General features: G+C 42.8%; 1 protein-coding gene across 1 annotated transcript in view; it reads left to right on the plus strand.

Annotated features, from left to right (window-relative positions):
• LOC106609934 (catenin alpha-2) overlaps window positions 1-26,424 on the plus strand; it is a 767,831-nt gene that overhangs the window by 549,512 nt on the left and 191,895 nt on the right. Inside the window, exon 8 of the mRNA XM_045722643.2 lies at window positions 23,611-23,691. Coding sequence (XP_045578599.1) covers window positions 23,611-23,691 — 81 coding nt within the window. The remainder of the gene's footprint in view (window positions 1-23,610; window positions 23,692-26,424) is intronic.

Below are 26,424 nucleotides of genomic sequence, written 5' to 3' on the forward strand. Positions count from 1 at the left end.
CCAAACGGTGACATCTGGCACTTGAGATATGTCGGAGAAGACAGAGAGAGAAAGTGGTGGATAGAGAGATCTTCCTTTAGATTTTCAACACTTGTATGTTTGTCAATTATGTGCTTTGTGTTGATTTGTAAATACTTATTAGAGCGTGAGAGAGAGAGAGAGATCCTATTAATTTAGATTATTTTATTTTAGTAATTTGTTTATTAATACAGCGCCTCAAAGTATTCAGGCCCCTTGACTTTTTCTACATTTTGTTATGTTTCAGCCTTATTCTAAAATGGATTAAATAAAAATAAAAAATCCTCAACAATCTGCACACAATACCCCATAATGACAAAGCGAAAACAGGTTTTTTGAAATTTTACCAAATGTATTTAAAATAGAAAACAGAAATACCTTATTTACATAAGTATTCAGACCCTTTACTATGAGACTCGAAATCAATGTTTCCATTGATTCTAGAACTTGATTGGAGTCCACCTGTGGTAAATTCAATTGATTGGACATGATTTGGAAAGGCACACAACTGTTTATAAAAGGTCCCACAGTTGGCAGTGCATGTCAGAGCAAAAACCAAGCCATGAGGTCGAAGGAATTGTCTGTAGAGCTCCGAGACAGGATTGTGTCGAGGCACAGATCTGGAGAAGGGTACCAACACATTTCTGCAGCATTCAAGGTCCCCAAGAACACAGTGCTTCCATCATTCTCAAATGCAAGAAGTTTGGAACCACCAAGACTCTTTTTAGAGCTGAACAATCGGGAGAGAAGGGCTTTAGTCAGGAAGGTGACAAAGAACCTGATGCTCACTCTGATAGAGCTGTAGAGTTCCTCTGTGGAGACGGGAGAACTTTCCAGATGGACAACCATCACAAAACCACTCCACCAACTAGGCCTTTATGGTACAGTTCCCAGACGGAAGTGACTCTTCAGTAAAAGGCACATGACAGCCCGCTTGGAGTTTGCTAAAAGGCACCTAAAGACTCTCAGACCATGAGAAACAAGATTCTCTGGTCTGATGAAACCAAGATTGAACTATTTGACCTGAATGCCAATCATCACGTCAAGAGGAAACCTGGCGCCATCCCTATGGTGGTACATAGTGGTGGCAGCATCATGCTGTGGGGATGTTTTTCAGCGGCAGGGACCGGGAGACTAGTCAGGAGCGAGGCGAAGATGAACAGAGCAAAGTACAGAGAGACCCTTGATGAAAACCTGTTCCAGGACCTTAGACTGGGGGCGAAGGTTCACCTTCCAACAGGACAACGACCCTAAAGACACAGCCATGACAAAGCAGGAGTGTCTACGGGACAAGTCTCTGAATGTCCTTGAGTGGCCCAGCCAGAGCTTGGACTTGAACCTGATCGAACATCTCTGGAGAGACCTGAAAATAGCTGTGCAGCAACGCTCCACGTCCAACCTGACAGAGCTTAAGAGGATCTTCAGAGAAGAATGGGAGAAAATCCCCATAAAACAGGTGTCCCAAGCTTGTAGAGTCTTACCCAAGAAGATTCGACGCTGTAGTCGCTACCAAAGGTGCTTCAACAAAGTATTGAGTAAAGGGTATGGATACTTATGTAAATTTTATATTTCATTTGTTTTTAATTATAAATTAGCCAACATATCTAAAAACTTGTTTTGGCTATTGTGTGTAGATTTATGAAGAATCCATTTTTTTAAATCCATTTTAGAATAAGGCCGTAACGTAACAAAATGTGAAAAAGAGTACTTTCCGAAGGCACTGTGTTTAGAAATGCACTGGTTTACACAATACTTGTTTATATTCGATGCTTTATTTGATCAACATTTTCCTTTACCGTAGTGGATGGTTTTTAGACATGTTGCTAGGATCCTAATGTTCTAATATGTACTTATATGGAGGTAACGGCAAAACGAAGAAGAATACTGGTAATTCCTGGGCTTTGAGCATAGACAATGTCAGAGTGGACTGTATGGTTTTACCTATTTTCATCTCCGTCAGGACCATGAAACATCTTTTATAAAATGAATATAATGTGATGCGTAGCAATGATACCATGTTGCAGGGGTGGATGTAATGTCATGATATCGATTTGCCATTGTCCAAAATCACTGTATTATCCCATTGTCCCATGCTGAACCATACTTAATGCTACACAGTTGGTAAAACTGGGCAAAACCGCAACCCATTGGGATTGTTCAACCAGTTTTGCCGCCAGGTAAGAGTTTGACGTATTGGTTTATAAAGACACAGAAAATAGAAAAATCCCAGTTATAGTCCATTGAGTAAAAGCACACTGCTTTCCTTGGGCCTGTCTGATTTGGCACCCATCAGCAGTAGGTAAATCCCTCTGACAAGACAAAATAAATCCTCAGCCCCCTGCTTCTTCTCTTCTTCTGCTTCCCTCTACAGGCACACAGAGAGAAAGCCTCTTTCGTTGTTGTGCCAAACAATGACAAGTGGAGCGTATTTTCACATGTTCTTTTCCTTATTGCTGTTTACCCCGGCTCTGTTTCATATTCAGAATGAAGCGTCCTCCTCTACCATTTAGAGGCCAATCAATGGTTAGCAACACAATTACTATTAGCTCTGCCAATGCTAGGCTGCCTTCTTTCTCTTTCTCTCTCTCTCTGCTGCAATCTGAAATATTAGCAATGCCATTTTTGAAAGTTAGCGATTGTGTTAGTGGTGAAGCATAGCATAGCTCCAGCTGTCATGTCAGCAATATTGGAAGCCGTAATGTAGCATATATGAAAGTGTTAGTTAGCATTAGCTCTAACATTTGCGAATGACATACTAGCTTCAACAGCAGGATTAGCAATGGCCTGTGCTCGTGCACAATACTTCTCAGCAGAGCCTCAACTCTATCAGGGTCCAGTCTCTCACTCCTTCCATTTCAGAGGGGGCCCTGGATAATTAAGACTGTATCTTCCAGAGTGAAGCCCTGACCCTGTCAGACCCTCATGCAGTGTAACGGGCACAGGAGGCATCCCTGGGGGGCAACCCTGACTTCTTCCCAGTAGGTTCCTCATAGGGCTCTGCCATGCTGGTCAGAGGCCTCCTTTCTCCAGCTGTTTGCCAGGCTGTAGCAGCTGGTGCTGCTGGCCAGACCAATACGGGACCTGCTAATGATCTCATCATAGACAGTGAATGTACATCAGCAAGATACAGTATTAGGGTATCACAGTACTCAAGGTTATAAAGGGATTTATCTTCTAGAAAGCTTTGTAGACATTTTTGTAGCACCACTGTTATGTATTGTTTATGGAGGAAAGTGCAGTCCTTTTTAGATTACACAATATTGATGATATTCTTTGTTGTTAAAACGGCACTTTGTGAAAAGTTGGTTGAAGGCAAACACGTAACACGTTTGATTATTCATACAATAGACTTTGACTGAAGGCTGTTAAAGGAGAAAGTTTGATGCAGGCTTTTATCGACTTTCCTCAGAATCCGAGAGGTCGTTTCTCAATTTTCGAGGCTGGATTGTTTTTTGTCTGCAGCCAGAGCCTGTTTATTTTAAATAAAAACGTCATTGTGTTGTTAACGGAAAAAGCCATATTGCAACCTGTTCTGTGAAGTCCACACAGCATATTGCATGTAACAGACACTTCCATGACCTATAGCATGGTCAATCAAGTTAATGTTTCCCACATTTTCGGACTACTACTAAACAACTGTTCATCTAGAACCACGGAGAGTTACCGCAAGTCGCAAAACAGGAGCTGCCTCCACTAGTCCAGCACTATTTAAACTTCAACATTTCAACATCAAATCAGCTATGCTTAGTCTAATACAGTGACAACTAAAAGATACCAAAAACTATTTAGTTCAATCAACGTAAGGTAAATATGATGTGGCTGTCCATGGTGCTGATATCTATGTGTGTGTGTGTGTGTGTGTGTGTGTGTGTGTGTGTGTGTGTGTGTGTGTGTGTGTGTGTGTGTGTGTGTGTGTGTGTGTGTGTGTGTGTGTGTGTGTGTGTGTGTGTGTGTGTGTGTACATGCATACTAGTAGAAAAAAAAAACATGTTGATTCACCCTACTTGTAGAGAAAGGACAATGCCATCAACTTCTCTTTCATGTTGACGAAACGGTCTACACGCTTTTTATTTTTTGTTTTCCTAGGGTAACTTGCTAAAATGTTTGCTCGCTAGCCTAACTTATTTTCATGGGCAATGATAGGCTACCTAGTTAACGTTAGCCTACATAACGTTAGCTACATATTGAACTTCTATCCTCTCAGGCCAAGGGGCAAAATGTATGAATTTATGGTTGGACCACAATCAACGTTATAATTATTGGCCAGTACAGATAATGAAGTAAAACCACGATTCTAAATCCCTATCTCCATCCATGGAAAATTTAGGAAAGGGACACTTTTAGTTAATTTAGGAAAGAGACAAATTCTAGCTAGCCACCGGAGGACAACAACACGAGATGCAGCAATTCAAGTTGTTTCTGTCAATGACATTTTGCTCTCGATGTGATGTGATTGAAGCCAAATCCAAACTGGCTTCCCGTGACACTTTTTTTGGTGCGCCAGTACCATTCACAGTTGAGCTCACTCAGTTTAGCTCAATGCGATTGGCTATTATTTTATACTTTTTTTATTAAGGGCGGCCAAATTCTCGCTGGCTGCCCTTGCATTCAATGCTACAGGCAGCAACAATGTCATACTCTTTTTGACCAGACGGCTTACACATACAGAGAGAGGGGAGGCGCTGTTTCGGTCGCTCGGATCGTTTCTCCAGTGAGATACATTATATATTTGTAAGTCGCTCTGGATAAGAGCGTCTGCTAAATGACTTAAATGTAAATGTAAAAATATTCAAAAGTGTGTGGACACCCCTTCAAATTAGTGGATTTGGCTTTTCCACCACACCCGTTGCTGAAAGGTGTATAAAATCAAGCACACAGACATGCAATCTCCATAGACAAACATTGGCAGTAAAATGGCCTTACTGAAGAGCTCAGTGAGTTTCAACGTGGCACCGTCATAGGATGCCAGGATCTTTCAATAGGATCTTTCCAACAAGTCATTTTGTCAAATGTCTGCCCTGCTAGAGCTGCCCCGGTCAACTGTAAGTGCTGTTATTGTTAAGTGGAAACTTCTAGGCGTAACAACAGCTAAGCCACGAAGTGGTAGGCCACACAAGCTCACAGAACAGGACCGACGAGTGCTGAAGCACGTAGCGCGTAAAACGTATTTGTCCTCGGTTGCAACACTCACTACCGAGTTCCAAACTGCCTGGAAGCAACGTCAGCATAAGACCTGTTTGTCAGGAGCTTCATGAAAAGGGTTTCCATGGTCGAGCAGCCACACAGAAGTCTAAGATCACCATGTGCAATGCCAAGTGTCGGCTGGAGTGGTGTAAAGCTCACCGCCATTGGACTCTGGAGCAGTGGAAATGTGTTCTCTGGAGTGATGAATCACGCTTCACCATCTGGCAGTCCAATGGACGAATCTAGGTTTGGTGGATGACAGGAGAATGCTACCGGCCCGAATGCATATTGCCAACTGTAAAGTTTTGTAAAGGAGGAATAATGGTCTGGGGCTGTTTTTCTAGTTTGGAAATATTAACGCTACAGCATACAATGACATTCTAGATGATTCTGTGCTTCTAACTTTGTGGCAACAGTTTGGGGAAGGCCCTTTCCTGTTTTAGCATGACAATGCCCCCGTGCACAAAGCGAGGTCCATACAGAAATGCTTTGTCGAGATCGTGTGGAAGAAATTGACTGGCCTGCACAGAGCTCTGACCTCAACCCCATCAAACACCTTTGGGATGAATTGGAACACTGGCTAACGCCAGGCCTAACATCAGTGCTCAACCTCACTAATGCTCTTGTGGCATCTGGCAGTCACCATCTGGCAGTCCAACGGACGAATCTGGGTTATGGGAATGGCAGGAGAACGCTATCTGCCCCAATGTAGAGAGCCCTGACCTCAACCCCATTGAACACCTTTGGGATGAATTGGAACGCGGACTACAAGCCAGACCTAATCACCCAACATCAGTGCCCGACCTCACTGATGCTCGTGGTTGAATGGACGCATGTCCCCGCAGCAATGTTCCAACATCTAGTGGAAAGCCTTCCCAGAAGAGTGGAGGCTGTTATAGCAGAAAAGGGGAGACTAACTCCATATTAATGGCCATGATTTTGGAATGAGATATTCGGCGAGCAGGTGTCCACATACTTGTGGTCATGTAGTGTATATAGAGTATGCCAAACAGTACCACACATGCATTACATTGTACTGCATCAAACAGCTTTCAGTTCAGGTGTACAAAATTCAACATTTTCAACATATTCCAAATGTATTCTGAACTTGTGTATCAGCGAGAAAGAGAAAGCACGTTGCTTGACCGTGGTGCTTTAGCTCACACATGGTGGTTCTCCTTGCTCCGAGAAATCAAAGTTGTATGATTTGCCTGTTGGTTATACATAATTAATCTGCATCCATCTAGGAGTTGTTTCTTTTACCTCTTAGAAGAAATAAGACACGACAATAGCATTAATGCTGAACGGAAGCAAGTCCTCACAGCAGTGTTCCAACATCTAGTGGAAAGCCTTCCCAGAAGAGTGGAGGCTGTTATATCAGCAAAGGGGGGGAACAACATATTAATGCCCAAGATTTTGGATTGAGATGTTCGATGAGCAGGTGTCCACATACTTTTGGTTATGTAGTGTACATTTAGCCTCTTGTGAATTGAAGGAAAATGATGCCCCCCAAAAAATGATTGGTACATTTTTGGGGTAAGCTTGGCTTCCCTTGGCATCCATGAATAAACTCCACTGATGGAGAATCGTCTTTGAAAGGATATTACTGATATTACTTTCAATAAATAGAACTCAAATGGGAAGAAAGAGATTCTCACCTCTCTTCTCTCTTACCTTACACGACAAACACACCACCCGACATTTACACACGGTCAAAAGTCGGGACGTTTTTCAATATCCACATTTTTCCCAGTCCATGTGAGGCCTTTTGAGAGGGAACGGCGTGGCAGCACTAGTTTCCCTCTGTGAGTTCCATGGAAATAGAAGGTTGAACTTTTTAGCACACGAGTGTGTGCGTTCAAACATGCACCGAAACAACCTCCAGAGTAGTTTCGCAAAACCACAGTGAACCAGTCTGATCGTAGCTGACACAGACACCGAGTAAAAAACATACCAAACGGGGCCCAGAAAACATTTCCACTTGGTGAGAAGTGGATTGCGAAAGAAAGCAAATATGTTTGGAGAAAAATGAGAAACAGACAGAAGAGTGTGGTAGTGTGATATGAATTCCCCCTCCAGGGCTCTAGCTGGTGGCAATTTGCTGAGTTTTAATCCTGGCTGTGGCCTAAGTGCAGGCTGTGGCCTAAGTGCAGTATCACTTAGACTGGAGGTCACCATGACTCGACCTGTGGGGAGGTGGAGAGGCGGACCAGGAGACAGTGAGCAATGTGTCAACAGGCACTGCCATGGCGAGGGGAAGTGAGTGGGATTGGGGTGGGTAGGGTTACAGACACACACCCTCCTGACCCACAGCAGTTAAGTGGTGTGTGTGTGTGTGCTACTTCACATTTGTATTTGCAGGTGTTCTTCTTTTAAGAACCCCATTCAGTGCCTCATGTGCCTATTTGAATGTGCTGAAAGATATAGCCTACCCCCTCAGCTCAGCTCCCCGCACTTAGGGGTCATGTATGGGCTTGAGCCTAATGGAGTGGCCCCCTCCTGATGGCGATTTTTGTCTGACTCACTGCCACGATGTCTCCCAGGCCACCGCCACAGCGCACGGAAATCCCTCGCCGTCCTAAACGCGACGGCAGATCCCTCACCGAGGGGCAGGAAATGAAATGAAGTAATAAATGAAAGGAGAAATACGATGATGGAATGGGATTACATCGCCCAGTACTGAGAACAGTTCCTTAAACGGATTGACCAGGGCACCCTATTCCATAGTGCACTGCTTTTGACCAGGGCCCACGTAAGGGTCTGGTCAAAAGTAGTGCACTATACCGCTGTAATTATTGGGACAGTGAAGCATTTTTTATTCTGTTGGCTCTTAAATCCAACAATGACTATGAGGTTGAAGTGCAGACAGTCAGCTTTCATTTGAGGGTATTTTCATCCATATCAGCTGAACCGTTTAGAAATTACAGCACTTTTTGTTCATAGTCCCCTCCCATTTTAGGGGACCGAAAGTATTTTGACAAATTCACTTGTACGGTATTAAAGTAGTAAAAGGTTAAGTAGCTGGTCCCATATTCATAGCACGCAATGACTACATCAAGCTTGTGACTACAAACTTGTTGGATGCATTTGCGGTTTGTTTTGGTTGTGTTTCAGATTATTTTGTGCCCAATGTAAATGAATGGTAAATAATGTATGGTGTAATTTTGAAGTAATTTTTTATTGTAAATAAGAATATAATATGTTTTTGAACACTTCTACATTAATGTGGGTGCGACCATGATTACGGATAATCCTGAATGAATCGTGAATAATGATGAGTGAGAAAGTTACACAAATATCGTACCCCCAAGACATGCTAACCTCTCACCATTCAAATAACAAGGGAGGTTAGCATTTTATATCATACCTCCGAGACATGCTAACCTCTCACCATTACAATAACAGGGGAGGTTAGCATTTTATATCATACCTCCGAGACATGCTAACCTCTCACCATTACAATAACAAGGGAGGCTAGCATTTTATATCATACCTCCGAGACATGCTAACCTCTCACCATTACAATAACAAGGGAGGCTAGCATTTTATATCATACCTCCGAGACATGCTAACCTCTCACCATTACAATAACAAGGGAGGCTAGCATTTTATATCATACCTCTGAGACATGCTAACCTCTCACCATTAAAGTAACAAGGGAGGTTAGCATTTTTGGGGGTATGATATTTGTGCGTCTGTAACTTTTTCACTGCCCAGGTTTGGTCTGTGTCTGACTGGGGCTGCAGAAGTGGCTGTCTATCTGGTCTGCATCCCACTCACGCTCCATAGGTACACAGTAAGCGATGCAGGGGTTTCACAGGGAAAACGGCACATTTCTTAGCAAGCTCCGGGCAGACATACAGATGTGAAGTCATACGCACTCATACGTGCGCAAGCGTGCAAACGCACATGCACACACTCACAATATAACACATGCACACATACATGCACGCACACACACATGCACACACTATTTGTTCGTCCATCACGCACGCACGCACACACACACACACACACACACACACACACAGCTTAGCAGTACTGTTTACTGAGATTCAAAAACGTTGGTGCCGTAGGGAGAATAAAGAGAGGTGTCAATGGGAGAAAGCCATACATGATTCATACTGCTGCAGCTTGTTACTAATCACAATGTGTTCATGAGAACTGCTTGTTGTTTTTCTTCCTCTTTATTTCTGGGTTTGTCTGCTCTTTACGGTCATGCGGTACTGGTGCTACTGACCCCGCTCCACACCGGAGAGACAGAAATAGCCCCTCGTTGTGCTTGATAAATAGGCGTCTACTGGCCCTTCGGTGGAACAGTGTGCGTCATTGATGTTGGGACTTTCCCCCTCTCTCTCTTTTGTATTTTCCTCCCTCGTTTCTTTCCCCCTCTCTCTCCCTCACTGATGAGAGGAGCGTCACCCCCCTCTCTCGCTTCTCTCTCTCTCACCCTCTCTGGTCTCTGGTCTCTCTGTCTCTCACACACACACTCTCTCTCCCCCCTCCCTCCTTCTCTCCCGAGGCACTTGCCATTCAGAGCATGCTGACTGCAGGCAGCGCCGGTGCTCTTGCCCCGCTGCCTCTCCTGCAGCGGGAATTGGAGGGGTTCTGTGTTGGCCTGGTAGCCAGCCCTCACCCCCTCAACCCCTTCCTCCTTCTCCCCCTCCTCGTCCTTCTCCCACCCTCCGCCGTACTACAGACCTTGGCCCTCAGCCCAACACACTTAATATTATCTCTTTGTTTCCCTCTCCTCTCCGTCCCTCTTTTGCCTTCTGTTTTTAAACCTTTACAGCGTGTTACATTATGTCTGCTCAGTGAAGGATTTAGTGTGCTTTCAGGAACGACTCATCAAATAAGGATACATCAGTTAAAGCGGCAATCAGCAGTAGAAACACTAACAAAGTGTACTCCCCCGCCCCTAGTTCGGTAACAACCTGACGGATGGGGCTGGACAAATGTACCCACTCTCAAATTCATAGACAGAGCTATGGATGCAAGGACTGACCATCCATTTTAAACATGTTTTGAGGCTATATAGTGTTTGTTTATATTTTCTCTGTTTACAAACATTGATGTACTGTGAAACAAGCTTGTATTTTGGGTTCTGATGTGGTGCGACAGTTGAACTAAGTTCATGAGGCATTTATTTTATATTCTTAAAAAATCGATGGGTTCACATCATCAAATTATAAGTACAAAAGTGGATGTAGCAACCGCTGATGGCCCCTTTAAGCAGTCAAATTCAATATATCTTCCCCAAGTTGGATAGAACAGAATTTTATTTTTAGGTACAATTGCTCTTTGACCCCATTGTTATAGTGCTATGCCACAAGAACACAGCGCTGTCAGTATTGCTTAAGTGATGCTCTTAATGTAAGAGAGGATTCCGGAACGAGTAGGTGAACCCAGTTGCTTCCTCCTCGACTCAGATTTCACTTAACTTTTTGCATCAGCAATCTACTACATTTTTCATTTTGGTGCGTGCATGCTGACGTTGCAAAATTCCAGTAACTTTTCCATAGTTCCCAGGTTTTCCAGAAATCTCTGGTTGCAAGATTCTGGTTTCCAGCAATCTTTCTGGGATATAATTATTTAATTTTTTTAACCAAAATAGCATGTCTGACCATTATGCGCATCACACATGTACATGAATCCACGTATTCTGCCCATGTACTCGATATAGCTTATGATTAGCTTAGGATTCCCACTCTTTTATTTGTCCACTGCTTGTCCCTTGGCCACAGACCATAATACCATCAGACAGCACAGAGGAGCTCCAAAGTGTGTGTACCTTTGTGTGCATTTGTGCGTGTTTGTGTGTGTGTGTGTACGTGCGTGTGTGCTTGCGCCTGCATGTGTGTGTGTAATTGAAAGAGTATGCATAAAGACTGTTAGAAGGCTTGCTCCTCCTCAGACACACAGCTATGGGAGCTACACTACACACTAAACCAGAATGGCAGGAGAACCCATTTAAAAACAACGCGGCTATGTGATACCATTACTGGCCATGTAAACAGCAGACACTGAGACAAACCCGGCGAGCCAAGGCATATGCTTTTACAATGTAGTGAAGCGGAAACCACACTGATGACTATGTGTGTGTGTGTGTGTGTGTGTGTGTGTGTGGTGTGTGTGTGTGTGTGTGTGTGTGTGTGTGTGTGTGTGTTGGGGTTGGGCAGTAGTTGTCTGTATTCAATGTCAGACTAAAGGTTAGGGGTAAGAATTCATATCTGACCTATAACACATGTTTATTGTGAGTTTTATGGGCCTACTTGGTTATGTAATACCACCGCACCTTTAATAAACTTAACCAATGGTTACTTTAAAGTACTAATTAAGTAGTTTTTTTGGGGTATCAGTACTTTACTTTACTATTTATATTTTTGGCAACTTTTACTTCACTACATTCCTAAAGAAAATAATGTACTTTTTACTCCATACGTTTTCCCTGACACCCAAAAGTAATCGTTAGATTTTGACAGGAAATTTGTCCAATTTACACACTTATCAAGAGAACATCCCTGGTCATACCTACTGCCTCTCAGCTGGCAGACTCACTAAACAGAGAACATCCCTGGTCATCCCTACTGCCTCTCAGCTGGCAGACTCACTAAACAGAGAACATCCCTGGTCATCCCTACTGCCTCTCATCTGGCAGACTCACTTAACATAAATGCTTCATTTGTAAATTATGTCTGTGTGTTCCACTGGCTATCTGTCAATATAAAAAATTGTGCAGTCTGGTTTGCTTAATATAAGACATTTTAAATTATTTATACTTTTACTTTTGATACTAAAGCACATTTTAGCAATTCCATTTACTGTTGATATTTAAGTTTATTTAAAACCAAATACTTTTATACTTTTACTCAGGTAGTAGTTTACTGGGTTTCACTTTTACTTGAGTCAGTTACTATTAAGGTATCTTTACTTTTACTCAAGTATGTCAATTGTGTACTTTTTCCACCCCTGATGAATATATGCCTAGACCTAATCAGAAAAACTGAGTTAGAAAGATTTTTAGTTAGAAAGATCTCATTTTCTGCTGGTTAATCTGTTTGTTAATTACAGGATAAAACCCAGTATAATCATATTTTCTCATCTCATCTCACCACATTCTACACATAAAAAGAGGCTCACTGGGGAGGCATGGAGAGCCTGGTTTATTTTCCTGTAATCAAACCAGGTTGATGGTCGCAGTTTCGCTGTAGCTTTTTAAGCTCCACTTAATGAGAACAAGTCAAATGGTTGCTGCTCATCCCTGGAACCACTGACACACACATACACACACACATACACACACACACCACTGTAGAGCAGCTCAACTTATCTTATTGAGGATCCGGCTGAGCCATTATCTACTGTTAACCCAATGTGGTTTCTCTCCCTCTCTCTCTTTCTCTCTAGGAGTCAGGGTCCTTTCTCTCTCTCGCTCTCTCTCTAGGAGTCAGGGTCCTCTCTCTCTCTCACTCTCTCTCTAGGAGTCAGGGTCCTCTCTCTCTCTCTCTCTCTCTCTCTCTCTCTCTCTCTAGGAGTCAGGGTCCTCTCTCTCTCTCTCTCTCTCTCTCTAGGAGTCAGGGTCCTCTCTCTCTCTCTCTCTCTAGGAGTCAGGGTCCTCTCTCTCTCTCTCTCTCTCTCTCTAGGAGTCAGGGTCCTCTCTCTCTCTCTCTCTCTCTCTCTCTAGGAGTCAGGGTTCTCTCTCTCTCTAGGAGTCAGGGTTCTCTCTCTCTCTAGGAGTCAGGGTTCTCTCTCTCTCTAGGAGTCAGGGTTCTCTCTCTCTCTATCTCCCTCACTTTCTCTAAGCCTGGAGTCAGTGTAACCAACCTGGACAGTAATTGTTCCTTGCATTGGGCCTTGAATTGACAAGGAGCCGGAATTGATATCATTTAACACATTGATCTTGAGAGAATGAGACGGGCGCTTTGTGCCAAACCAAAAAAGAAAAGCTCTCTCCCCTCTTTTCTTTTGTTGTCTGACCATATTAGTATCTCTCTCTCTCTCTCTCTCTCTCTCTCTCTCTCTCTCGCTCTCTCTCTCTAATATACAGGGTATCTTTCAATTCTCTCTTTCTATCTCTCTATCATTCTCTCTGCTCTACCTCTCTCTCTCTCTCTCTCTTTGGCTGTCTGCCTCCACCGTTCCCCCTTATTGTAAGCAGATCCCTTCATCATCTCCTCCTCTGTTCTCCCCCCTCATTCCCTTTCCCTCTCTCTCACATGGCACTAGACATCCATATCATTTTCTGTCTGCCTCGGCCCGAGAATCGCACGTCTTATTCCGCTATTAGTGGGTAGGGAGTGGGGAAGGGAGGAGGGAACGGTGCACGGCAGAGCACAGCAAAGCAATTTGCGCTGAGTGCACTACAATACATGAGTGATTGGAGCGGGGACTGAGTGAGAGGCGAAGGAACAGCATGTTGGTCCCACCTGTTGCACGTCGAGCGCTCTTGGTAGCTGTCTCTACCATCCACCATCCAGCCAGCCAGTCTCCTGGGTGAGCTGGAATCACTTGGCCATTACCGCTTCCATTATCCAACCGCCGCCGTACCGAGAGAGGAGTATGAGCTCACCTCCGCGACGCCACCCAGAACCAGAGAAAATGAATGAAGGGAAAGAGTCCCCTTAGAGAATGAATCGGGGAAACAATGAGCAGATGGGAGACCCTTGCAGTCTGTGAATGTGAGCCATTGACAACACGTTGGGGAGATAAAAGTTATACCACAAAACCCCAACATGCATACTCCGTTATGTGGTCTGTGTCACGAAATACACGCATGATGCCGTGTGTGGCGGATGGATGGATGAATGGTGATGGATGGATGGGGTGTTGTTGGTTGCTGTTCCCTATTGTGTTGTCAAGGTGGATAATGGACCTGTGTGGGAAGGTGTGTGGGCACAAGGTGTGTGGGCACACACACACACACACACCCGGGAGACCACAGCTTTGACCTGACCGTGGGGAAACATGAGGCATATGATTCAACCACTGCAACCTATGATTCATCGTTGTAGGGCCAACGTTGAGAGAACATTTAGATGGGTGTAGGGTGTATGGTACTGTGTATTGACGTGACATAACTATATTTATATAATTATAACAATTACGAAGACTATAATGTACATTGTAATGGTGGTAATACAATTTGTAAGTCGCTCTGGATAAGAGCGTCTGCTAAATGACGTAAATGTAAATGGAAATAACAGTTAGCACTAGGGTACATGTCACAATGCATTGATTTGACTTAACTACCATATATATGAAGGGGATAACTTCAAGTTGGATACTACAAGCTTCTGACTATGCATCTCAATGTTAGTAATAACCGTTTGCACCAGTGTATATGGCACAATGTATTGACGTGACATAACTAGACATGAAATGCAGATACAGTGAGGGAAAAAAGTATTTGATCCCCTGCTGATTTTGTACATTTGCCCACTGACAAAGAAATTATCAGTCCATAATTTTAATGGTAGGTTTATTTGAACAGTGAGAGACAATAAAAACAAAAAAATCCAGAAAAACGCATGTCAAAAATGTTCTAAATTGATTCGCATTTTAATGAGGGAAATAAGAATTTGACCCCCTCTCAATCAGAAAGATTTCTGGCTCCCAGGTGTCTTTTATACAGGTAACGAGCTGAGATTAGGAGCACACTCTTAAAGGGAGTGCTCCTAATCTCAGTTTGTTACCTGCATAAAAGACACCTGTCCACAGAAGCAATCAATCAATCAGATTCCAAACTCTCCACCATGGCCAAGACCAAAGAGCTCTCCAAGGATGTCAGGGACAAGATTGTAGACCTACACAAGGCTGGAATGGGGTACAAAACCATCGCCAAGCAGCTTGGTGAGAAGGTGACAACAGTTGGTGCGATTATTCGCAAATGGAAGAAACACTAAAGAACTGTCAATCTCCCTCGGCCTGGGGCCCCATGCAAGATCTCACCTCGTTGAGTTGCAATGATCATGAGAACGGTGAGGAATCAGCCCAGAACTACACGGCAGGATCTTGTCAATGATCTCAAGGCAGCTGGGACCATAGTCACCAAGAAAACAATTGGTAACACACTACGCCGTGAGGGACTGAAATCATGCAGCGCCCGTAAGGTCCCCCTGCTCAAGAAAGCACATATACATGCCCGTCTGAAGTTTGCCAATGAACATCTGAATGATTCAGAGGACAACTGGGTGAAAGTGTTGTGGTCAGATGAGACCAAAATGGAGCTCTTTGGCATCAACTCAACTCGCCGTGTTTGGAGGAGGAGGAATGCAGCCTATGACCCCAAGAACACCATCCCCACCGTCAAACATGGAGGTGGAAACATTATGCTTTGGGGGTGTTTTTCTACTAAGGGGACAAGACAACTTCACCGCATCAAAGGGACGATGGACGGGGCCATGTACCGTCAAATCTAGGGTGAGAACCTCCTTCCCTCAGCCAGGGCATTGAAAATGGGTTGTGGATGGGTATTCCAGCATGACAATGACCCAAAACACACGGCCAAGGCAACAAAGGAGTGGCTCAAGAAGAAGCACATTAAGGTCCTGGAGTGGCCTAGCCAGTCTCCAGACCTTAATCCCATAGAAAATCTGTGGAGGGAGCTGAAGGTTCGAGTTGCCAAACGTCAGCCTCAAAACCTTAAGATCTGCAAAGAGGAGTGGGACAAAATCCCTCCTGAGATGTGTGCAAACCTGGTGGCCAACTACAAGAAACGTCTGACCTCTGTGATTGCCAACAAGGGTTTTGCCACCAAGTACTAAGTCATGTTTTGCAGAGGGGTCAAATACTTATTTCCCTCATTAAAATGCAAATCAATTTATAAAATTTTTGACATGCGTTTTTCTGGATTTTTGTTGTTGTTATTCTGTCTCTCACTGTTCAAATAAACCTACCATTCAAATTATAGACTGATCATTTCTTTGTCAGTGGGCAAACGTACAAAATCAGCAGGGGATCAAATACTTTTTCCCCTCACTGTACATACATCTATAAATAGTGTACTATAGGATATATATTCAGCTCTGAGGTATTCAGTGGGTTTTGGGGAGAGAATCGCGTGCCCCAAATGGCACCCTATTTGACAGATTTTATCCAGCATTCTACTAGGAGCCAGAGCGAGCCTGCTATAACAGGTTTAGTGTGATGACGGGGTTTTCCTCCCTGGTTAGAATTCCGGCCGCTGTATTTCACCGTTTCATAATCTACGTAATGCAGATTTGGAAGAGCTCTAGCTGGCAACTAGGCCAGGGCGATTATCAATTCTTGGGAAAAAAACACAAAAGCACGGACAGGGGTTTTGACTTTGAATACAAAGTAATGACATTGATAGTACACTCTTCCGCCATGATGTGTATTATAACAATGCAATACAATACAACGGTTTATGAGTGTCTCCCCTCTATCTTTTCTTCTTTGATTATCCTATTTTTCCTTGTGTGAAACTCATATAATACATGCAAGTCCTAATTAACAGTGAAATCTAGGATTGGAAAATCTATTTTTGGACTTCATTTAAATTAATAACCATATAGCTATTGACTCTTTGTCGGCGTTTGAATCCCAGATTGCCCCTTTAAGTCACAGGAGTCTAGATGAGAAGCTCTTTCTCTCTCTGAACATCCTCTGATTCTGCTCTCTTTTTACTTTGGATGGCATGATCTCTTAATCCTCCGCCTCCCGACAGCGCCTAAATGACATATTAGCATGTGGTTCTCCAGGCAGCCTGGATGACTAATGTCGTCATGTCCTCTCCTCTGTGATACTGGCTTCTGTGTGTGTATGTGTGTGCATGCACGTGACACACACACACACGCACAAAACCAGAAATGTTTCAGCCCTCCAGGACCAAGGTTTGTTTAGCCCTGCTGTAGGGTTTAAAACCTTATTTGCATATTTCCCAGGGTGCCTGTCGAGTGATTCTTTTTTTGTCACCAGTACCACCCACGACTGTGTTTGCTAGTGACAGAGACATGGTTGTTGCATTCATTCATTGTCACTCCTGTGGCCTTCACCAAGTGATATTGTAAGTAAATATGTCGTCATAAAATGTTTATTATTTAAGTCAATACAATACATGTTTAATAAGGCCTTCTTTTGAGGGCCAAGTTACAGGTAGAGCTCTGTTACCTGACATGAGCCCGATGAGCCCGGACATTATACATCGGGTTAGTGCCGGGTAGGGCCTGTTTTCTCATCAATAACTAGGGTATGGGCAGGGCTCGGGTATCACTAAATGAATCACTAACATTTTTAAGTTAAGCAATTTGCATTTGCTCTGCTGTGCAGTACAGCCATGTATGACTAAGATCATAACATGGTGTCAAAGTGCTTCAATTTATTTAAAATAGGAGAGATTATATCACAGAAAATAATAATGTTCCTTCAGTTTTGTTGGAATTTTTTGGAGTGACGAAAAGTAGCTAACTGCTCTCTCCTCTCTTCATTGAGCAGAGCAGCCAAAGAGGAGCCGTTGCTATGGATACTCATAGACTTTGGGAATGCCAAGAATGTGCAAAGCTGTCATCAAGGCAAAGGGTGGCTACTTTGAAGAATCTCAAATATGTTTTGATTTGTTGAACACTTTCTGGGTTACTACATGATTCATATGTGTTATTTCATAGTTTTGATGTCTTCCTTATTATTCTATAATGTAGAAAATAGTAAAAAATAAATAAAAACCCTGTAATGAGTAGGTGTATCCAAACTTTTCACTGGTACTGTATATCACAGAAGACTGAAATATAACAAAATATTTTGACATAGAAACACCAGATTTTCTGAAATGAAACAAATAGATTAATAATGTTCCACCCATGAGGCCACTAGAGGGCGATTTGGTCATTTGACTGCAATAAACTAACATTGAGTTTATCTTACACCACGGAGTGTTAATTTAACTCTTTACAGAGTTACAGACCCAACACAAGACATGTTACATTTCACGAACCTTTAAGAATGTATCTGCATGTCCAGCCCTTATATTTAGCCTCACAATTAAGCGTTTTTCCATTTTATTTTCAGGACAACCATGGCTACAAGTAGAAGACAAAACAATTTCCCATAATATAAGGTCACTAAACCAAAAACCTGATAAAAATGAATAAATATGAATGCTGTAACTACAGAATTGATTTGCATAGTGGGAAATGAAAATCCAACTAGTCAGTGACAACTGTGTGGAGTATGGAGTTTGTGACAGCAAATTAGTGAGCTTTCTACAGTATTATAGACACTATGTCCTGGGAATGTAGAAAAACCTCTTACCTTCTACTGAGTACTGTTTAGCTTGTGAGCGTCATAGAGCGAAACGTATGTGTTTGTGAGAGTCTCAGCTTTTTCTTTGACATTTTTGTAAAAAGACCCGGCCCTGGACCCCTTTAGGATCTGCCCTTGGCTGACAAACTCCATTCTAGCTCAGCCCCCTTTAATCACATACTAATGGAAATAGACAAATCCAATGGTACAACCCAGAAGTCTGTAGCTCAAACACATGTTTAAAAAGGGTTAGAAGTCCAAAACGTGCCGGCGTTACAGTGGGACTCTTTATTTGGAAAGAGTTCTCCAAGGAACCTTAAGAGCTGAAGAACAATTTAAAACACACACACACTTGTGTGTATGCTAGGTGGGTTTGCCTTTTGTTGCATTCCCCTTGCCTAGTTAAATATGGGCTTGCAGCCCTGGCCTATCCATCCAGATTATGAGACTGAGGGTTTCTCCTCACTGTTTGGTGCACCGTGCTCTATTACCATTAGGACCGAGGCTGAGGAGGTGTGTGTGTGTGTGTGTGTGTGTGTGTGTGTGTGTGTGTGTGTGTGTGTGTGTGTGTGTGTGTGTGTGTGTGTGTGTGTGTGTGTGTGTGTGTGTGTGTGTGTGTGTGTGTGTGTGTGTGTGTGTCGAATGATTAATTCCTAATGCTGCTCAACATCTACATGGAGGAAAATCCATGCTTCCTCTGGTTGCAGGGGCCTTGGCCCAAGGGCATAACAGCAATACATTACATGAATGGGAGGAATCATATCTATTTCAATGGACTTCCTGTTTTCTCATTCTCTTTCAGAGACCAGAACTATTAGACCTGACCGTGACCCCAAATAGGCCTAGGGATGTAGACGTTGTGTAGTGTTCCCATGCAGTCATTGACACTCACTGCCTCGCTGCATACAAAGATGTTTATTTACCATGGGTTGTCATCGATCTCAATCATCTTGAACAGAACAATACCCAAGGGAATTGGAGAGCAGTGTTTTCATTCTTTATTCATATGGGTTATTCTCATTGAGATCACATCTCTTTTACAAGAGGGACCTATTCAAGTGCCAGTTGGAGTACTCCATAAGAGAGTCTCCCCATAAACCCATATGCTAAGTGTGTCTGTCAAGATCTCACTCCTCTTGAACCAGCAGACAATATTTCGTAAAAGTAACAATAATAAAAAACAGGACAAGAGTGTCTCTTGAATAAACCCTCATGATAAGGTAAGAAAATGCTAGGATGAACAGTCCACTCCGTTAGCCTGATCCTAGATATGTTTGTGCTGTCTTGCCAACTCTTAAGGCTGTCACTTTCAGTAGCTCATCACTCCATTGTTACATGTCTGTAAATAGAGGTCTCTGATTGGTTGTTATATTGGACAGGAAGTTGTTCCTGCTCTTTAATAGATCTATTGGAGTGTATAACCCTTGGGTCATGACCTTCGCCTGTGCCTACTTCTCCCAGGGACCCAAATAAGACCCTGTGGACAGACAGAGGGGCTCTAGAGGCCCGGACATCGTTTAAATTGCTATGATTGGTCCGAGAATGCTCTCGGGCGGTGGAGGCGCGATTTTAAAGAGGGGGGGGCCATTGCCGTTTAGTGTGATCTGTTGGGGGCATTCCCCTCTCGCAATTTTTTTTTGTGTCTTGTTTGATGGGAAGCAATTTCAGGCCTAATGGGAAACAATAATGTTTATAGCCCTTGCGGTGACAAACACATTGAGATTGACAGAACGTCGAGGCACCATGCATGGAGAATGACCAAAAATAGAAACAAAAGAATGAAAGAAGGAAGGAAGGGAGTCGGAGGGGCCTGATCTGAATTCTGATTGGGGCACGAAATAGACAAACAGACGTCATGATGTTGAGTGTTCTGTTCTGCTTTCAGTATCATAAGGAGAGTGGTAACACAACACATACCTCCTCCCTAGCGCAACATCCCCTTTAAGAAATCTATAGTTCAGTCAACAGAAATAGGGCCCTTGTTAAAAGTTTTGCAATATATTGGGAATAGGGTGTCATTTGGGACTTAGCCTGGGTTCATCTCAGTGGGACCTTTTAATATTCAATCAAACATTTCTTCAAGTGTAATTTAGCTGTACAGCAGCACCAGATACCATATTGGAAAGCAAATAATGAACACTCCAACAAGACTGAAGTGATATCTAGCCAAGGACATACACAACGATATGTAGGCCTGTAATATGGGGAACATCACATCGAGGGCTATAAGGGCCACCATTATCTCCCATATCTAGCACTGTATAACGGAGTGGCTGTAGTATTGTGACGGCTCTGTAATAGAGTGGACGAGACATGTGAAACGCTCCCATAGTGATATAATGAGGATATGGTGTTCACATCCAAGACAGGTCTAACCGTTCATGTAGTTGATCATCCTTACCACTCATTGGCATGTCCAGTATCTACACTACCCTCCATATTAGTATTATACTGCTTCTTTGCTAGGCTAGGATGGGAGAGCATGTACAGATGTAGGATCTTAATTTGAGCCAGTTTGCTACAGCAGCAATATAATCTTGCAGCAACAGGAAATGTGAATTATTATGTGGATTCTAATTAATAGCCATTTTTGTAGGGGTTGATACATTTTTCATCTGGGAAAGTCAAGTTTGACATTACAAACTTTAGAAGCTTTTGTAAATCTCGAATACACTACACGTTTGCATTTCATTCTTTGCAGGAAAATTCTCAGCAACAAAAGAGTGATCAAATTAAGATCCTACATCTGTAAATGTTAGGTTGTTCTCTCTTCCCACCAAGATAATGATGTTAACACACTCCACTGTAGGGCGGAATTGGAATGGGGTTGCTATAGCAACTGGGCAATTAATTTTGTATGCTCTACTATTGCTTTGACTGGAGTATCATCGGCGTCTCTGTACAATCTGTTGATTTGGATCCTTGATGCGCTCAGGTATTGCGGTAAGAGACGACTTCTAATGGACCGAATTTGCTGGCTACATCAGTGTAGCCAGCAAATTGCACCTGGTTGTAACTGAATTCACGTTGAATGCAGCAAACAGCGTTTGTTAAAGGGTGTTTGTTTAAACCCGCCTTCTAACATCCCCATATATTCAAGGATTCTATTTAAGTCCCCTACATACTGTATACCCAATTTATCACTCCCGTCTCTCTTTTTATCATCTGTTTGTCTCCCCCTCTTTTTGCATTCCCTCACCTTCATTTTTGCCATACATTGTGCCATTTATTTATCTCTCGTTCTCTTCATCTCCCTTTTTTGTCATCTTTATTCCCCTCTCCCTCTCACTTCTCCTCTCCATCCATCCCTCCCGCCTGTCTGAGAAGAGGTTAAGAAGTGTAGCTGTGTGCGATCCCTAACCCCCGACGTCTAACCCCGGCCTGTAGGAATCAAGCCGCCTCATCGCCCACCCTAATCACCCTATTAAATCATCCAAAACAAATTCCTAACACAACATTAGTGATAGCATCTTTATGCCATATTTAATGGCAGCCCCCGACGCAAAGGTTATCTCTGCTTTCATCATCATAGGCCTCCAAATGGGACCCCATACGCTCCAAAGGGGTCACTGTGAAAATGAAAGGGAGTCTACTAAGGTAATTACCAGAATGCTTTGGAATATCAGTCTCAGCGTCAGCATTATTTTTCGCTCGCCGTAGCCCATAAACAATAAATCTTTTTTGGGGGACCGTTTATCCTTCTCTCTGGCAGTCATTCTCCTTTGATTCCATCAGGCAGTAATGGATTTTATATCTCTGATAGGCAATCTGTTTTATACTTATTAACTGCTCGCATCTTGAGGCATGACAATGCATTCAACCGCCAACCAGCCAACCGCCCGGCCCGGCATGCCCAAGTCCATTTCCCAGGCTCCCTAGGGAACACTGCATGTCACCTGCCCCCTGTTTTCCCTCCTCCTCGCCGATACCTGAGACAATAGATGGAATCTCACTTACGTTAATGCAGCCCCGTGTCGCTTGAAATGGAACATCGCTCGCCCTTGGTGTGCCATCAATATTTAATGGCCACCACTTGATTTTTCAATTTTTTGAGAGAGAGAAAGAGAGAGAGAGAGAGAGAGAGAGAGATATATAGAGATATATATATATATAGAGAGAGAGAGAGAGAGATATATATATATATATATAGAGAGAGAGAGATATATATATATAGAGAGAGAGATATATATATAGAGAGAGATATATATAGAGATATATAGAGATATATATATATATATATATATATATATATATATAGAGAGAGAGATATATATATATATATATATATATAGAGAGAGAGAGAGAGAGAGAGAGAGAGAGAGAGATATGAGAGAGAGAGATATTATTGTTATTTAGCGTGAGGTGACACTTGTGACTGCAACCAGCTGTGGGCTGTCTGAGAGGGCCTGAGGGGAGAGGGGGCAGAAGGAAGGGCCAGCAGCCTAGCTGCCGCTAACACCACAGAAACTCCTAATTGTTCTCCAAGAAGACAAGGTCTCATATTGACCCCTCTTTCTCTCTGTTTTGTCTTTATAGTTGCTTACTCACTAACAAAATGGGGTTTTCGTTGACAGCTAAAAACCCTTGAGAAAGAAGCTATATTTTTGTATTTTTAGTCACTCATTCACTAACAACAATGGGCGTCATTTGTTGAGAGCTAAAAGTCCAAGTGGCCTAGTTAGCATGTACAGAAACCCACCTAGTTACATTTGCGTGTGTACCTCCAAAGCCCACAGTACTTCACTTGCTAACTTGGTTTCATGCTTGATGGAATTTCTCAGAAATGGTTCCGCAGTTGCTCCCCTGATGTCTGTCACCACCATCTTATTTGCTCAATACTCTCCTCAATCTGTGTGTATTGTAGTACCCTCAAGTTCTTATTTTATCCAGCCCTGCTACTTTCTCTTACATCTTGAACATCCAAAGTCACTTATAAGAAACCGGAGGCAGAGAGTATTCCAAGAATGATTCCCCTCCTCTAATCCCTTTTAACTGCAGTACAAACCTTTGTACTCCCATTCCCTCCTGTAGTGTATTACAAGCATAATGCACTTTTTGATGTGAGCATTTGTGTGTGTGATGATGAATTAGTAATGTTACACAGGTAACACTGAGGTAACACCGTGTCTCTGTGTTTCCCTCTCTCTACAGACTGGCAGGAAAGAGAAAGGAGACCCGCTGAACTCTGCCATCGACAAGATGACCAAGAAGACCAGGGATCTGCGCAGACAGGTGGGTCACAGTGTCCAAAGCTGAGTTTGATGGACGCCATGTTTGCACCAAAGAGTTTGGCCAACCTGGTTCGAAACGGATCCTCACATGATTAGCTATAGATGACATATTTACACTAAAAAGGCAATCGTACAGGGACAGTCTGGCCAACTCTGTTCCAACCCAAACCGGACATGACTGGATAAAGATGCCATTTTTGCGGTCCAAGGCAATCGTAAACATGAACATAGTTTAGCCAACTCGGTTCCAACTGAAACATGACTTAATTGGCTAAAGATGCCATTTTTGTACTCCAATGCAATTTATATGGACAGTGTGGCCAACTAGGCTTCAACCAACACCTGACATGATTGGCTATAATAGACACACCATATTGTCACTGAAAGGCAATCATACTATACACGGAGAGAGTTTGGCCAATTTAGCTCGGACCCAAATCTGACATAACTGGTTATATGTTGGCCAAACCCTCCATAATACCTGAATCTGGGTCTGCACTTACACATTGCACTGACTGACACTCCATCCTGCATAGACTGCTATTCACTTTACAATCACAGAGCTAAAGAGCCAAATGTGTTTCTGTCATTTAAATCTATCGACCGATCTTTATGCGTATACACTTGATTTCATGAATCCCGGGGAGTATAGAGGCTGAAAGCTCGGAGCTATTACTTTCTCCCATATTGCAATGTTCCTCTCCATTAGTGGCCCAAAAGGAGACACTTCATGTATTGTTACATCTTGTTATAGTAATCAAAAGTAAAATTGATTTCTTTGGGAAGGCAATCTCATTTTGCCTCCCTATATTCTCTACCCATGAAAATATGTTCTTTGTTGTTGTACCGTATAATTCATAGAAAAATGCAGGTAATGGTAGGCGAATGGTACTCACTGTAACCTAAAAGCTATTCATTCACTTTTATTAAGAGGTGTACTTCACCTCTCTGTCGCACAGTATTTAGCCACCAAACAAGTGTTAATCTTATAAGCTGACTACACCGCTTGCGTCGGGTGCGCGAGCGTTGCAAAATAAATGTAGAAATCTATATTATTCAATTATTGCACCCACACTCCTCGCTCACGCGTGCCAATGAGTGTCTGCGTTGCCAAGGGCTAAAATAGGAGTCAGTTCTATTTCTGACGCAGATCGCGCTGCAAGTCCTGCCTCTCCCATCTCCTCATTGATTTATAGAAGCAGGTACCCACGTGTTATCTCCTCATTGGTAATACCCACGTGGGTGACTGAAAGACAAATGAGGTCAGTGGCGGTAATGCACCTAATTTATGAAAGTTGCCAATCGCAATGTAAAGTCAAGAGAAGAAAAAGCCTGGAAGGAGGAGAGATGACTAGAAACGATTCGGTTGATGGTTTTATGTGGATTAATTGGTGGAGTAGAGGACCTTAAGCATTTCAGATAATATAACAACTCAATGTTTATATCCCAGGACAAATTAGCTAGCAACAGCAAGCTAGCTAAATAGGACAAATTAGCTAGCAAGTGCAAGCTAGCTAGCTAAATTGCCATAAATGTTTAATGCTTTTTGACCTGTCCCCAAATTAATATAATTGGTTCAGAGTTTGTTTTGATATTTTAACCTGAGTGATCACGTTTGGTGTGGGGGGACAAAATACATTTATGCACGATGGCGCACGCGCACAGCCGGTTTGGGTTCCGTGTTACGGTATATCTTTAAAATGGCAATGACCTATAGTGCCACAGCCATTAATAACTTAAATATTGGTCTAATAACCAATTAACTGAAAACACAGATTGATCAACGCAGACTGAACATGGTCTCCACCCTAAGATACAGGAAGTCTTTATGGGTCTTATGTACTATATGTACTCAATGTACTATATAGTCAGACATAGAAGAAACAGAGAGGAGACAAAGGGAAGACATATAAGAGACATACAGTGGTTTGTCCTTTAAAAGTTGCAGCGTATTCTATGGCATGTTATTTAAGTGCCAACCACTGGTACCATTAATGCTAGTTTGTGCTAGTTTGACCACCAGAGGGCATCTTTGAGAAGCATTTGATAGCCTTCAATAGTGGCCGTACTAGAGAATGTAAAACCTTTTTTGTAAGAACATAGTATATGGGACTGATTTTAAGAAATTTCGCTTAATTTGATGAATATTATGGTGTTTCTGTTCCAAGAACAACTAAAAACCCTCTCGGTTTCCGTTAGGATGGAATGGATAATATGGTGCTGTACAACGTGACGGTCGGGAGTAGGCTACAGAACTTGCGGGCACGCGGGAGACCGTGGTTCAATTTCCTGACGGGGAGGAAGGAGTAGGCTGTCCAATGGGCTTTAAAATAATATCCAAGGGGCTTTAAAATAATTCTAAATTAATAACAATAATTGCTTTGTTTAAAAAAAATAACAATATTTTGGAGATTATTTTGTTTTCAAATAACGTAAAATGAGCGAGAAAAAGGCCATTCTTGAACATGGGGTGAGACATTGTTACTAATTTGTAAATAAAGCCAGTTTGTTATTTAGAATGATTTCTGTTTTTAGAGGAAGAGAAACCAAAAACCTACAGTCATCTCATGGGTCTCCCAGTCAAGGCCGGCACGGGTATTGAACCAGCATCTGTAGCAAACCAGCTTGTACTGCTATGCAGTGTCTTAGACCGTTGCACCACTCAGGTGCTGTACAATGTGATCGGTCGGGAGTGGGCTACACTACTACAGTAAGAGCAAAATAATCCTAACAA

This window comes from Salmo salar, chromosome 08 (assembly GCF_965601325.2).
Source record: "Salmo salar chromosome 08, fSalSal1, whole genome shotgun sequence".
Lineage (NCBI taxonomy): Eukaryota > Metazoa > Chordata > Actinopteri > Salmoniformes > Salmonidae > Salmo > Salmo salar.